The following is a 15,879-nucleotide window of genomic DNA, read 5'->3' as shown; positions in this document are numbered from 1 at the left end:
GTGATGCTGATGCTACGGGACTGAGGACCACACTTTGAGAACCACTGCTCTAGGTCTTTGTCATCCTTGGAGAATTGAGAGCATAGTCATTCCAATCATTTTCTGTGTTGGGTCATCAGATGAGGAACCTGGTTCAGAAAAGCTACTCCAGGCTAGGGGTCAGCAAACTGTGGGCTGCAGACCAAATCCCCCCTCCCACATGTTTTTGTAAATAAAGTTGCTTTGGAACACAGCCTTGTTCCAAAGATTTGCATATGGATTGTCTCTAACTGCTTCCATGCTACATTGGCACAGCTGAGTAATTAGGACAGAGCTCTTATGGCCTGCAAAGCTTAAAATATTTACTAACTGGCTCTCTCAGAAAAAAAGTTTGCTGACCCTTGTTCTAGAATAATCAAGGCCCATCTCTGGAGTTGAAAGTGGGGATAAATCTCATCCATTAGCCTGGCTGCTACACAACTGAAGACAAGAGAAATGGATGGAAAGAAAACAAACCATGTCCACCACAGTCCTCATCTATTAAATGGGTATGATAATCCTTGCTGTAAAGCAGATTTATTATTTTGCAATCAGATGATCAAGTTTACACAAGTATTAGAAGAAACAAACAAAAAGGTTGATTTAGCATCAAGGATCTGGGTATGAGGCATAACAAGATTTATCTTAGGACAGTTTCCTTGGGCTGCCTCCGTGACCTGTTCACCAGCAGACTGAACTCTGAGCTATGTCTGCAAATCTAGAGACGCCTTGAGTTCCGGGGAACCTAAGAACTTCCCCAGGCTTCTCCTACATACTGTGTTCTGGGGAGTGAGACACAGATGGTTCTTTATCAAGACAAGACATATCTGAAAATATTTGTTCATTTAACAAATATTTACTGAACCCCTACTTCAAGTAAAGATTATTCAGCTGTGAACAAAATGGATCAGGAAATGGATTTTCTACAGGAAAGTTCACCACTGTTTGAGCTTTGCTCGTGCCCAAAGGGCTTCTAATCAACCTTTTTAAATCTTTATATATTTATAAAAATATAAAAATGTATAAAATATATAAAATGTAATACAGTTTTTATAAAGAAATAGAATGTTTCCAGCATCTCAGGACCAGCCTCCAACGCCTCCCAGCCCTGTGATGCTTCCATCCAGCTTTCTCCTCTCATTAGGGGGAACCACTACCCTGACTTATGAAATTACTCTCTTGCTTTGTTTTATACTTTTACCACCTAAGAATACATGCCTAAATGATTTCATTTAGTTTTCCCTGTTTTGTAGCTCTATATATTTATTATGTATTGTGTACTTTTTTGTGTCATATATTGATTCATCCACATTTTATGAGTAGCAACATTATCATTGCTGAATAGCATTTTCATCGTGTGGATGTACCACATTTTAGATATCCATTCTACAGTTGGTGGACATTTGGGGATGTTTCCATTTCGAGGCTGTTGTGAACAATACTGCTACGAGCGTGCTTGTGCTTGCTTCCTGGTGCACTTGGAAGAATTTCTCTAGGGTACCTATCTACCCAGGAGTGCAACTGCTGGGTCATAGCATAAGAGTATTCTTAGCTGTACTAGATAATGCCAAATTGTTTTTCAAAATCATAACAGTTGACGGTTGACATACTTAACAGTGAAAGAGACTTCCCATTGTTCCATATCCTTGTCAACACTTGATACTATCAGACTTTTAAATTCTTGCTAATCTGATATGTGGGCTTAGAGTCATCTCACGTGGCTTTAATTAGCATTTCCCTGGTTACAACTGAAGTTGAGCAGCGTTTCATGTGAGTTTTGGCCTTTCGGATTTCCTTCTTTGTGAAGTGCCTGTTCAAGTCCTTTGACGTTTGTCTACTGAGCTGAGGTGCTGGACATCTTTCATTGGCCCCTCCAGATACCCTCACAGCTTCTTCACTCTGCTCTGTGTCCCTGGAGGCTGACCCAGATGGAGTGCAGCAATGGGCTCCCTGATCCTCTGACTTCAGCCAATGGGGAACATTGGAGGGAGGGAGGAGGGAGAGGCTGGGCTATTTAGTTCCTCAGCTCCCTCTCTGCAGAGGTACTAGGGGCTGACTGCATTCTTTGACCCAAGGCCACAGCTCCCGGCAGGCAACTCTCTCCAACAACTTTTTCTGTTTCTGAGTTCTGGGGACTATTACCTCTCCTTGTCCTTTCAGACCTAAAAGAGTAATCTGGTGGTGTCCCTATGCTTACTCTCAACTTTGTAAACTGTCTATTTATAAAGCGCTCTACAAGTTAACCAATATGAGTTTGCCTCTGTTTCCCGACGCAGTTGGTTACCATTTTCTAATGAATTTTCAGACATCTTTCATGCTTTGGAAATACTCCTTTGATGGTTATATATGCACAAATACCCTCTCCCACTCAAATCATTTTCCACCTAGCAGCTTTTTTAAAAAGCACTTTTTATTATAAAATAAAAAACAGATATAGGAAGCCACATGAAATAAAGGTATAGCTTAATGGATTGTTTTAAGGCAAATACCCTTGTAAATACCATCAAGGTCAAGAAATAGAACTTTGCCAGCTAACTGAAAAGTCCTCCATTCACTCCACCCAATCACAGCCTCCTCTTTCCCCTCTCACAGTAACCTTTATCTTTAATTTCTGTAGTTACGACTTCCTGTGTTTCTTTACAGTTTTATCATTTAGGGTGAATCTCTGAGTAATACAGGTTAATTTTGCCTATTTTTTATGTTTTGTAAGTGTCTTAGGTCTAAAATTCCCCTCCTCCTCCAACTTTTTACTTGCAACTTATTTGTGGAAGAACATAGGTTATTTGGCCTTTGGATGACCTAAGTCTGAATTTTATCTGCTTCCTCACAGTACAGGTTAATGTGTTCCTCTGTCCTCTGTATTTCATGAAAATTAGTAGTTCAATGTAGGGGCTTGATCAAATTCAGGTTAAATTTTTTTTTTGGTCAAAATATAAGTGGTGTTGTATTCTCTCAACAGAAGGCACATAATGTCTAGCTTTCTCTATTTTTGATGTTAGCACATTTTCCACTTCACACAGGAAAGACAAGATAAATTTTTCATTCTTTCCCTCTATTTACCAGTTTTCAAGATAACGAGTTTTGTAAGATAATGAGGTTTCCTATCATTTTACAAAAGTGAACTAGATTTTTTTTTAATGAACTAATAATATGTGTAAACACATTTAGTGTTTTCCAGCCTCTGTAGTTGCTATCCTTCCTGAAGCTCAAATTGTTCCTTCTTTCACCATTGGGAGCCCCATAAGTTGAGTCCTGAGTCCTTTTGACTGGATCCAGTCGAATTTGATAGGGTTCTTGCTCTCTGGTATGACAAGATGTTCCAGGCTCACCTAGCATGTTTCCTGCCTCAGTCCCAGAATCAGCCTTTTCTCTGAGATGTGCTGGTTTCTTTTGGTGAGACATGGTATTTCAAGATCACAATACGGGCACCAGTGATGCTCACCGCTCCTGGATCTGTCATTGTTTCTAGAGCTATTGAGTGGAAAAAACCCACACTAGATGTCCTTGTTCAGGTTTCCTGATAGTTTGCTGAGAGGTTTTTATTTTTTGGTTTTAACCGTGAATAGAAGTTGAATTTTTATCAGTGCTTTCTCTGCATCCTTTGAGAAGATCACATGGATTTTCTTTTTTTTCCTACTAATATAGTGAATTGTAACTAATTTCAAATGTTAAAAACCAAGACTGCATTCTAGGGATATACCTGACTTGCTAAACATGTCTCATTTTTTTGAGGTAGTGCTGTATTTGATTTGCTAAACTCTTATTAAAGATATTTATGTCTGTATTCATAAGAAATATTGATCTGTAGTTTTATTTCCTTAAATGCCTTTGGATTTTTTTTAATCAGTGTAATATTAGCCACATAAAATGAATTGGGAAATGTTGCCTTCACTTCTATTTTCTGGAAGAATTGTTGGAGAATTTACATTATTTCTTCCTTAAATATTTGACAGAATTCACCAGTGAAACCATTCTGGCCTGGAGTGGGAGGTTTCTTTTGTGGCAAGGTTTTAAACTCTAAATTCAATTTCTTCACTAGGTACAGAACTATTTGCGTGATCCATTCCTTTGCTGAGGAAGCTTTGGTAGTTCATGTGTCTCATGAAATTTTTGAATCTCATCTAATTTGTCAAGTTTATTGGCATAAAGTGATTCATATTATTTCCTTATTATCCTTTATTATTTCCAGGATCTGTGCTCGTATCCTCTTTTTCATTCCTGATATTGGTAATTTGTGTCTTCTCACTTCTTTTTCTGATGGGTCTAGCCAGAGGTTTATTGATTTTATTGATTCTTTTCAAAGGACAAGCTTTAAAGGACAAAAGGATTATTCAACTGGTTAATATGCACTACTGAAAACTAAACGTACACATCTGGGAACGCATCCTGAGGGACTAGTGTAATGCAGGTTGAGGATGATAGTTGAATATAAGAGTGGATAAGAGAGTTTATCAATATGGGGGCATTAACCTGTGACTTAGTGTTTAGCATCCTGAAAAGACACGTGAAGCCAGTCTTAATATGCTGCTTTATGGCTCCTTTAATCTTGAAAACACACACACACACACACACACATGATGGCCTGTAGTAAATGAGGAAAGATGCTAGGACTGCCTTGGCAAAGTATTGAAAAAGGGCCAAAAGGTGCAAAGACGTGGTCAGTGCTAAAATGGATGTTATCGAAATCTGAGCCCCATCAACTGATTGTGTTCCTTCTGAGGACCCTGAGGACTGCCTTGGTGAAGACAGGGAGCAATGTGCCTGTGAAAAGGGCCCAGCATCCGTGAGAGGTCAGTGTAGGTTGTCCTCTGTTGGCTGAGGTAATAGTAGGGGACACTGCTTTGAAACTGTCCCTAATATTAATGAGTGTGACAGAATTCTGGAATAACAGAGACTAAGTTTAACACTTACCCATCAAAGTGAAGGTCGATGTGATTATATAACAGGCAGCAAAGCCACAATGATGACTACATGGCACTGACCCACAGGGCTCTGTGGCAAAGTGGTGAGATGAATGGCAGACAATGAAGGTTTTTCTTGACTTAACCAAAAAAGATTGGGAGCAGGAAAGCAGAAGGTTGACGTCAGATGCCAGAAGGAAAAATCATGATCACTTGCCCGGTTTCCAGACTTGGGCCAATTCTCATATCCAGAGCTCAGTGATGAAGGCAGGAGCCAGGTCCCTTTAGGAAGGACCCTACCACACCAGGAAGCATATACTTTTGTGTTTCACCCAATCTTTCTCCAAAGGGACCTATGGCCACTCTCCAGAGTACTGAATACCAGAGAGTGAGGAGGACCCAGCTCTTCTGAGGGCTGCTAAATAGAGGATCTGAGCTGATATGTTTCCAGAAAACCCCAAGTGCCAATATGACTTCTTTATAGAATGGAGGTCTAGGGAAGCCAGGATAAATTGAGTCCTGATCCACTTCGTAGTAGATCCAATGTGGTCTTTTCCCTGGGACCCGAATATATAATTGAGATGGATATACTTGGCGGCTGGCAGAAATCTCATGTTCATTTCATGATCTGTGGAGCAAGGGTCATTATGGTGGGACAAGGAAAGTGCATGCCCCTGAAATGCTACCCCACCTCAGCAAGATAGTAAATCAAAAGCAATACTGATTCTATTGGAATGGTAGATGTTAGACTTAGAAGATATAGGAGTAGTAGTCCTCATTATATTCCCATTTAATTTACCATTCTGACACCTGAACAAAAGGGGATGATTATGGTGGATTACTGTGAAATAACCAAAGGATAGCCTTATTGTGGTTATACACGATGTTTATTAGAACACATCAAAACAGCCTCTGGCGTTGGGTATGGGCTACTGACCTGGTAAATGCATTCTTTTAATCTCGATTATAGAAAAGAATCAGAAGGCAGTGCATTCCCTTAGGACAGCAGTACATATTCAGTCTTGCCTCAGAGCTGCATTAACGCTTCCGTTCTCTGTTACAACACAGTCTGGAGGGGCCTTGATTGTTTGGACAGTCCATGGAAGCTCACACTGGTCCGCCGTATTTGTGACATCCCAATAAATGGACCTGAAGAGTAGGAAGTGGCAGGTTGTTTGAATGCCCTGGCAAGACACGTGTATGCTGGAGTGGACCAGCTAGTATTCAGGAAAAAGCTCTCTGAGGAGGATACACATAAGCAGCAACGAGGGGAGGGAACAGCTAGTGTAATAACCCTAAATCTGAATGAATGCGGCATGTTTGAGGAGTGGGAAGAAAGCCAACGTGGCCGGAGCATAGAGGACAAGGGGGGTGTGGTGAGAGTAGAGGTGTGAGAGGCAGTTAGGGGCCACGTCGTGTAGGGTCATTGCTGAGAAGCTAAGATGTGCAAGTTTCAGGTGACCCATTTGAAAGTTTTTTGATCTAAACGTGGTGGGAAAAAAAAATGGGCTCTCGGCAGGGAAATGATGATGTCTTAGTCCATTTGGGCTGCTACAACAAAATGCTATAAATTGAGTGGCTTATAAACAACAGATTTATTTCTCCCACTTCTAGAGGCTGGGGAGTCCAAGATCAGGATGCTAGCAAATCTAGTGACTGGTGAGAGCCCCCACTTCCTGGTTCACAGATGGGCCTTCTGGGGGTGTGCTCACGTGGAGGCGGGCGACCAGGGAGCTCTGTGGGGTCTCTTTTACAAGAGCAGTACTTCCATTCCTGAGGGCTCTAGCCTCATGACCTAAGCACCTCCCAAAGGCCTCACCTCCTAATACCATCCCGTTGGGGATTAGGTTCCAACATATGAATTTGGGGGGAGACACAGCATTCATTCTGTAGCAGATGATGTGATTTCTGTTTTTTAAAAAGAACCCGTTGGCTGTGTGTGGAGAATGGACTGCAGGGGAGTGGAGGTGCGAGCAGGATCCTTAGGAAGGTTTTGCATTCACACAGGCTGGAGATGCTGGTGGCTTGCTCTGAGGTGGCCATAGAGGGATGGAGGGAGGTAGATAAATTTTGGGTGTATTGTGTAGGAGTATTAATGTATTAGATATGAAGAATCAAAAGGGAGGCATCAGAACGACAACAAAATTTTTAGCTCCAACCATCAGATGGTAGTGTCTTTCGCATGGATAAGAAAGACCAACAGAGAAGGATATTTGGGGCAGGGCAAAAAATACGTGGGAATTAAAAATCCCTTTTAAGTCTGAGATGCCTGGTAATCAACTGACTCTATGAATCTGAATTTCTGAGATGGTATGAGGCTAGAGATGAGGATCTGGAATTGTTGGCGCAATTGTGGGTTTTAAAGCTGCCTTTTGAGGCTGGGGAACATCTGGACAGTTGGAGGCAGCGTCCTGGTGTCAAAGTGCTTGAGCTTTGCAGCCAGGCTGAAGTGAGTCTGAATCCTCCCCCTACCACTCACTAGTGATGTAGCTCTGGGCATGTCACTCCTTCTGTCTCCAACTCCTCAGCCACAAAATGGGGATTGTAGTACCCTCCACCCAGGGTCGTGGGGAGGATTAAGAACATACGTAAGTCTCCCGGCATTTGGAGGAGAAGATGTTGGAGACGTTGACATCATCATTCACCTGGTGAAAGCTACTTGACTTACAGCTTTAGTAAACACGATAATTTTACAAACCCAAACCTTTGAAATATTAACTTATGTTCTGTACTACCAAAAAAAGTCTAGAAAAATGCTTATACAGACCTGCACTAGGGTGGGGGCAGGGCATAGAAATCAATCCTGGTATTGGTAGCTGCCACATAGGAATGATTCTGTGCACAAACTCCCACTTGCTTTCTAGTGGTCGGTAAAGCTGTAAAACATCTTTGTCAGGAGAGAACACATAGGTGGTCTTAAAGAATAAACATGCATTTTGAAGTCAGCCAGACCAGGGTTCAGATCTCCAGCTTGTCTTGACCTTACCCTGAGTGTGAACTTCAGTCAGGTGGGAGGGCTGCGGCAACACTGACTTCCCATCTGTAACCTCATTGGCATGAGCAGCCTGCATCGACTTCTTCGGGATCCCCATATTCAATAAATATGTCAACTGGCATCATTGTCATTTTTCCTTTAATGTAGCTCGTCAGGAGCTTAGCATTGAGAAGCCCTTGAGTTTGAAGCTTATGGAACAATTAAACTCCCTCTTGGGAGAATCCAGACCTGGAGACTGTCAGTGCATAGGGATGAGCAATTGTGTATTTGTCTCCCTCTTGCCAGAAAAATGGAATGTTCCAAAGTTCCTCAAGGACTTTATTTCAATGAGCCATGTGTACATTGCATACTATGCAATTAATCTAGAAAACTAATCCTCTAATAAACTCAGGGAACCGGCCCATCTCCTATTAATTTCTTTTAATCAGCTATCATCAGGAAAGCACTGACTGGCTGCCTGATGAGATTCCTCCCTGCCTGACGGGAATGGTCAGTAATGCTGAACCAATGATGGCCTAGTTGATGATCAAAGTGCTGACGTGTCCATGCTGTCATCTCATGACAGTGCTCTGAGTCAGTTATGGCAGATAGCAGCATCCCCATCCTGGAGCTCAGAGAGATGAGGTGACTTGCCCAAGGTCTCAGGGAGGTTTCATTTCTTTGCAAAGCCGGGTCATTAAAGGTACAGGCTCTGGAGTTAGGCACATCTGCATTCAAATCCTGGTTCTGACAGTCTGTAGCTGTGTGACTGACCTCAGCGGCCCTGGGCAGTGCCAACCTTATCCCCATGCCCTCACCACTGCAGGGAACCCTGCCCACCTTCTGGCTGCCAGCAGCTGCATTTATGTAACCGCCAGAGCCTGCCTTGCCCCCTCCCCCACAACAGTCTAGAAGCGACAGAGAATTCGGGCTCCTTGGGAGCAGCCTCAGCCAAGATGGATTGGAGTTGGTGAAAAATACCCAGCTCCCTCACGCCTCGTGTCAGATGATTCTGAGACATGAGTCTACACTGGCTCCCGGGTTTCCCCAGCAGGATTAAGCTCTGGTTATCCACCCTAGCAACTTGCTTGAAAACACACATTACATTGGCTGCCCACCTTCCTCGTCTCATTTCCCATTTCCCTACTTTTTCCTTGAGATCTCTTCTTAAGTAAATCCCTTGTACTTGGGTCCTTAACTCAGAATGTGTTTCTGGGGAACCTGAACTAAGACAGTGACCTTTGACAAACCACTGAACTCCTCTCAGACCCTCAGTTTCCTAACCTGTAAAAAGAGAATCTCTATAGTGCCCCCCCCTCAGGTTTATAGGGCAGATTAAAGGACATATTGCATATGAAGGGTTTTGCATAGTTCTGTTCATACCAGCAAAATGTATCACAGCAAAAAATGAGAAAAGACCGAAATGTCCAGCAAAAGGGGGATAGGTAAATCAATTAGGTTTTATCTGAATGAAAGAATATTACATAATCAGTAAAAACTAATGTTTGCAAAGAGTATTCAAGGACATGAAGACTTGTACCTGAAAACTATACACTATATTATCCAGCTCGGAGATCAGCGGGAGAAAATTCTAAAACTGAAAATATAAAATTACCTCAATTTCCTTGCAAAGGCATTAAAAATACATTAAAAGTTATTTATACCTTGGCGATGGTAAGTTATTTTCTTTATGCTTTTTCCTATTTTTCAAATTTCAAAATTTTCCAAACCAACAATATTATGTTCATAATCAGGAAAAAGGCAACGTTAACAGAAATTGATCTTAACTTCAAGATTTCAACTACAATTAAAAAACGATGTCTAAAAACTGTATAAAATCTCACTTTGTTTTTGATTTCCTTTTTCCTGGTCAAATGCACTAATTATTAAAAGGAAATTCAGCTTTCATGCAATATCTAAGTTGACAGTAAATATGGGCAAGGCTTTGCAAAGGCCTATGGAGTGGCTAAATCTGAGATCCTTTGAGTCCAGGCTTCAGGCTACTGGCTCTCTGGGGTGCTCCCCCTCTGATCCTGCTCTGAGAATATATTTCTTCACAATTTCAGTTCACCTGCTCTTCTGGCTCCCATTTGTGGTGTTGATTCCAAGCTGGAGTACCAGGTTGGGCAGTTCCATCAACAGGCTCAGCATCAACGGCCGGTTTGGCCCAGCTCACTTGACCTAGCTCTAGATTCATTACTTCTGAGGGCTCTTTGACTTATCTGCCTCGGCCCTATGTTGCTCATCCCTGTACATCAAACTTCATCTGCATCCAACCTCCCCAAACCTCCATTTAACCACACCGTTTGTAGGGAGAAATTAGTCTTACAAAGGAGAAAACCCATGTATCCCTCCATATGTCCATCCATCCATCCATCCATCCATACATCCAGTCATACATCCATCCTTCCATCCATCCATCCATCTATCCACCCTTTCACTCACCAAATAATCACTGGGTATGCAACTCTGCAGGCACTGTGCTAGATTCTTGCAATGCAGAGTTAACTCAGACACTGTCCCTACCACACTTCCCAGCAATGTGATAGCAAAGACAAGACACTCATGCCTCACTCAACCCTCCCACATCCATATGCAGCAGATGCTTGTGCTGCCTGCTGCATATCTCCTCAGCTCACCTGATTTCAGCACAGCCATGGTGGACAGTTCCATGCACTTGGCCAACATCCCTTACCAAGTGGACCTCAGCTGTCTCGGGGATCAGCCTCACAGAGGAGCAATGGGGAAGTGAAGGGGAATTTGAGGCCTCTCCCCCTCAGTGGTAACTAGCTCATTAACATACTTTACTGGGTTTTCCCCCTGCTCTGTCTCACTATGCCTCTCTCTTACTTCTGCTTCTGGGTAGCATCTGGCAAATAAGCTGTTTGTTGTCAGTTCCTTGTCTCAGTCTCTGCTTTTGAAAGAACCTAAACTAAGATACCTTGACAGGCAGTATGAATGAATGAATGAATGACAGACTGATGATATTACAATGAGAGGAGAGGAGGACACTGTTGTAGGTGGACAAATGACCACCTGCTGCTGCTGCAGAAAGACACCGTCACCTCATTATCCATTTACAATGAGGCACCACAGCTTCCAAGTGTGTGCCAGCATATTGGCTTGGTGGACTGCCTTAGAAATGCTGAGCATTAGAGTAAGGGGGATGTGACAAATAATAATAGCTACCTTTGTAGGGACACTGCCATTTGCTAGGGACTTTATCCACATCATGTCATTTATTCTTCACAAACCTCCTGGGACCCGGGCATTAATTAATCCCATGTTATGCGAGGAAACTGAGGTTCATAGAGGTGGCTCAAGGTTACATAGTGGCAGAGCTGGATCTCAGCTGGATCTGTCCACACTCTTGCGCCTGCCTCTCTACATGTTCTATCCGGTCAGGGTCCCAGTTCTCCAGCTGCTTGACAAGCAATTTATAATGCACACCCTTGAAATCAGGGTGTGCCTTCTCACGGGGTCTAGGGCAGCCGTAGCAGGTCTGGGCAGTGAAGTGTAGCAAATAATGCACAAGTCTATTTGTTACTCACTGTTAACCAACACTTAAGATAAAACACTGCTTTATTCATTCTGTCTGGCAGCTCAGGCGTGCTCCACAGTATCTATTACACGGTGATGTTAATTAGGTCCACAGCACTGCACCTTCTGTATGCAAGGCTTGCTGTGTCACCCGCTGGTCTCATCTCTCCAGAGGCCTCTGGTGCAGCATCAGATCTGAGGATAGAGAGAGTCTCTGGGAGGCTGGTGTCACCACCAGAGCCACTGAGCTGAGTATGAAAATTTACTACCTAGGCATTCTGCCGACAGCATTAGGGTCCAGCAACCTGACATGCTTTTCAAGGTCGCTATGAGATCATCTTTCAGGCCAGGCAATTGGGTTAGAGGAGCAGTTCCTAGAACCCCTGAATGGCAGAACTGTAGAAGCTCTTAGTGATCACATCCTTCAACAGGCTCATTTTACAGACAGGCAAACTGAGGTTTTGAGAGGGAGAGTGACGCTTCTAAAGTTATAGAAATGCTAGTAGACTCAGATTAGATCCCAGATATTTTTGCTTCTAGTTCAGGCTCTTTTTAATGAATCCTTTCAAGGTCCGTGTCCTTCACCCTAGTCTCCTCCTATTGTGTGGCTGTAGAATGGATGCCTGCTAAGTGTTGACCTCAAGTAGTGATACTGGCTCAACACAAGGTTGACACGGGGAAGCCATATTGTAGAAGAGAAATCATATTGTAACTTTGAATGACCTCTGATTAGCTAACCCAGACATGCTCTGTAGATTTCATGGTCCCTTCCAGCGGCTATAAGTTGATAACTTCGTTCTTTTGAGTTTCTTAGGAATGTGATGACCCCCAGGCAGAAAGTCTATGCTGATAGCCATCATCAATGACAATTGAAAGATCAGGGTATTGCTCCGGTCTCTGCGTCTCTGATGCATATCCAGTAAACCAAAAGACTATCAGGAACTAAGACGAGATGTCTGCCCCCACGTGGAGATCAGATGGAGGCCCCCATCCGGAGACCAGATGTCTCCCTGACCTGGAGGCCAGCCCCCTATGTAACTGGCCTGTAGTCTGTTCTGTAAGATGGTTCTTTCAGACATTAGTCAGCCATCTTCCACCTTGCTAGCAAGCTGTAATAGAAAACCCTTTCTCTCCCACCACCTTGCCTCTTGACTATTGGCATGTCTTGTGCTGGGCAGACAACCCCCCTTGGGCAGTAACGGTAGGAACTCGGAGAAGGTTACTCCCTTCTCCCACTACATCCATTTCCCCTGAAGTTCTTGTAAGTACTTCCGTGAATTAGGAAGAGCACTCATTCTTAATTCTATTCTGCATGTGAGACTGAGGTTCAAAGAGGGAAGATGAGAGCAGCTGAATCAGGTTTAAATCCAGGTTTCTGGGGTAGCACTCTTTCTAACCAAACATGTGGTCTGCCTGAGGGTGAACGGATGAATGGATAAAAGAAGGAATGAATGGATGTTAAGGGTGAACGGATGAATGGATAAAAGAAGGAATGAATGGATGTTAAGCTTACTACAGAACAAATTAAGGTAGACTTAGATTAATGTTTGAAAGCTCCCATCCAGTATATTTGCATTTCAACAAAGTCAAGGTGTCAAGCCCCCTGGAGCTGCTCTTTGGGCCACAGCAGTGAAGTGTGTATTTCACAGCCTCAAACCCTCCACTCCTACCACCACCTAGTACTCAGCCTAGTTGGGAGCAGGTCCCGGGTGAGGGCTTCTAAAATGGAACAGAAGTGAACACTTTGGAACCAGGGCATCCAGCTCTCCAGGAACAACTTGGGGAGGCACTGGGGTGTTAAGGATGCAGTCTCGCCCACATATCACCACAGTTGTTTTTTCAATCTTTAGTCAACACTGGCCTAAAGGAGGAAAGGAAAAGGACAGACAGGAATACGAAGACTGAGATACAGGAAAGAGATATAAACACGAGATCACCTGCTGACAGTCAGGGAAGGGCTCCTGGCCAGCTCCCCACCCCAGGGACTGGCCCGGCTGGAGTCAGTGTCAGCCTTCACTAGGACTGGGAAGGAAGAGAGGTGGCCCTGACATCCTGCTGAGCACAGTCCCAGGGAGGCTGGGCAGAGCGGTGACCCCAGTAATACGGATGAAATGTCAGGAGATTGGATAGAATTTCAAACAGAAACTTAACCCAGGACCTCTGACCAGGAGTGATGTAAAAACTGCTTAGAATTGACAATGATCTGCTGCTGTCCAATCCTCAGCAATGCGCACACACAAGTATTCTCAACTACACAAACTCATGCATTTTCCCACCCAAACATAAAGAAGCTACTCACAAAAGCCTCACATATAATGCAAATATGCTAGTACACACATACCCACCTAAATCCATCAGGTCAATTTATGTCTTTCACCTCTCCCAGGCTCTCCCCATCTCTCTCCTTTCTTTTTCTCTCTCATAGATGCTCTTGGTATTGAAGTTTTGTCAGCTTTCTATATGGGCCTGTAAGCTAGGTTTGCTCCACTTTGCCCAGAAGTTTAAGGGGCTGCCCTTATTTATGAACTTGTGGAGGGATGGGGAGGAGGAGGGCGTCAGCCTCACGGAAATGTCCTGCTCGGAGCAGGCATCTTCATGCTCATTCTCAGCAGCAGCAGCAATACCTGCCAGCTCTCAGTGAATGGTTACTCTCTGCCTGGTCTTGTGCTGGGCTATGGGACCTGAGCAATGAGTAAGGCTGGGTTTTGCCATCTCTATTCATCTCACCCCAAGAACAATACAAAGTTGAGTTGAGAAGACAGAGCTGACATACAGAAAAGCGAAATATGAAAGTAATTGCTAAGTGCCAAATGAGACATTTAGACAACAGTTCTCCAGAAGCTCGGAGGATGAGTCACCTGCAAGGGCTGGGAGGCCAGCAGGACTTCCCTGAGGAGGGGTCTTGAAGGATAGGTAGGAATCAGGGCAACAGAAAGAAATGGGAAGTGCCTGGCAAACACAAGATGTTTAATAAATTTTGTTGGACGAATTAATGACAGGACAATCCAGTCAAAGGCAAGGCACGGACCAAGTGGGGGCCTTTAGGAGGTCTCAGAAGAAAGGGAGGAAATATTGGAAAATACTTTTCAAAATTCAGTACTTTCCTATTTATCCTCTCTTCAGATCCTCATGATACTCTTGAGAGTAGGTTGGTTGAGGATTATGTCCTCATATCAAAGAGTAAGAAGTTAAAACCAGCTGAAGCTCTGGGGTAACTTCAGACAGGGCAAGAGGTTTACTTAATGTCACACAGCCAGGCAGTATCAGAGCTGGGAGCAGAACTACGTTTCCTAATGGCCATATCATTAAATCCTTCTGGCTTTACAATTTGAATCCTGGGGGTGGGAAGCGGGTGGAGCAGAGGAAGAGGACGTCTTTGGGATATTTAGTGGGAACACGCCCTCTAGCTGGTGACCAGTATCTGCTGTTTAATGCAAGAGTAAGGACAGGGGTGGGTTAATGGAGGGGCTAGGCCTCCCCTGCACCAGCCCATCCCATCCCTGGCAAAATGTCTGTCTCGTTCCTACAGCTCAGAGGGTAGCGCCAGCTCTTCCTGGTAAGAAGAGACTCAGGCCTGGGGACGTGCAGGGACATCCAGCTGCAGAGGAGAACGCCTGGAGCCAGGCTCAGGGACTCAGGCAAAATGAGGTCGTGGACAGGAGCAAAAATGAACCCGTGAGCTCCCTGAGGCCGAGGCTCTTCACAACTCGCATTAAATATTTATCGTTTTACCCGTCTTGGTACCGTACGCAGAAAGGCTGCGGGCAAAGGGAAAGAAGGCCGGCATTCTTGGATGTCAGCAGGCTCCTCCTCGTATCAGCTGTGCCACTGTGGACAGGTTCCCTCTCTGAGCTTCTGTCTCCACATCAGGGAATAACACCTGCTTCATAGGGGTGTTGAGAGGATTCTGTGAGCTCATGTAAGACAAAGCAGCCAGTGCAGGGCCTGGAGCTGAGCAGGCACGCAGTCAGGGCAGAGCGGCAGCAGCAGCAAATTAGCAATAACAGTAGTAGCAATAGCAGTGGTAGTAATAGCAGTATTAGCAGTAATAGTAGCAGCAGTAGCAGAAGCAGTAGGAGTAGTAGATTAACAACAATACCAGTAGCAGTAGCAGTAGTAGTAGCAGCAGCACCGATAGTAGTAGTGGTAGCAGTAACAGGAGTAGCAGTAGCAGAAATAGTAGTAGTGGTGGTGGTGGTAGCAGATCAGCAGTAGTAGCAGTTGTAGTTGTACCAGTAGCAGCACCAGTAGTAGCAGTAGCAGTGACAGTAGTAGTAGTGGTAGTATTAGTAGCAATGGTGTAGTAGTAATAGCAGCAGTAGCAGTAGTAGTAGTAGTAGTAGTAGTAGCACTAGCAGTGTTATAGTGGGAGTAGTAGTAGCAGCAGTAGAAGAAGTAATAGTACTGATAGCAGTAGTAGCACTGGCAGTAGTAGTAGTGGTAGTA

General features: G+C 44.0%; 1 protein-coding gene across 3 annotated transcripts in view; it reads right to left on the bottom strand.

Annotated features, from left to right (window-relative positions):
* Positions 1 to 15,879, bottom strand: part of AGBL4 (AGBL carboxypeptidase 4) — a 1,241,053-nt gene that overhangs the window by 20,172 nt on the left and 1,205,002 nt on the right. The window contains exon 13 of one of the 3 annotated variants that reach the window (XM_046660683.1): positions 5,820 to 6,068. The exons of 1 other annotated variant lie outside the window; for it this stretch is intronic. In XM_046660683.1, coding sequence (XP_046516639.1) covers positions 5,936 to 6,068 — 133 coding nt within the window. In that variant the 3' untranslated portion in view covers positions 5,820 to 5,935. Of the gene's footprint in view, positions 1 to 5,819; positions 6,069 to 10,514; positions 11,629 to 15,879 lie in introns of those variants that run through there. One more of the 3 variants, XM_046660686.1, reaches the window with a different exon arrangement.

The sequence above is a fragment of the Equus quagga genome, chromosome 5 (genome assembly GCF_021613505.1).
Source record: "Equus quagga isolate Etosha38 chromosome 5, UCLA_HA_Equagga_1.0, whole genome shotgun sequence".
Taxonomy (NCBI): Eukaryota; Metazoa; Chordata; class Mammalia; order Perissodactyla; family Equidae; genus Equus; species Equus quagga.
Note: the sequence above shows the minus strand (reverse complement) of the source record. Positions and strands in the feature narration are given on the sequence as shown.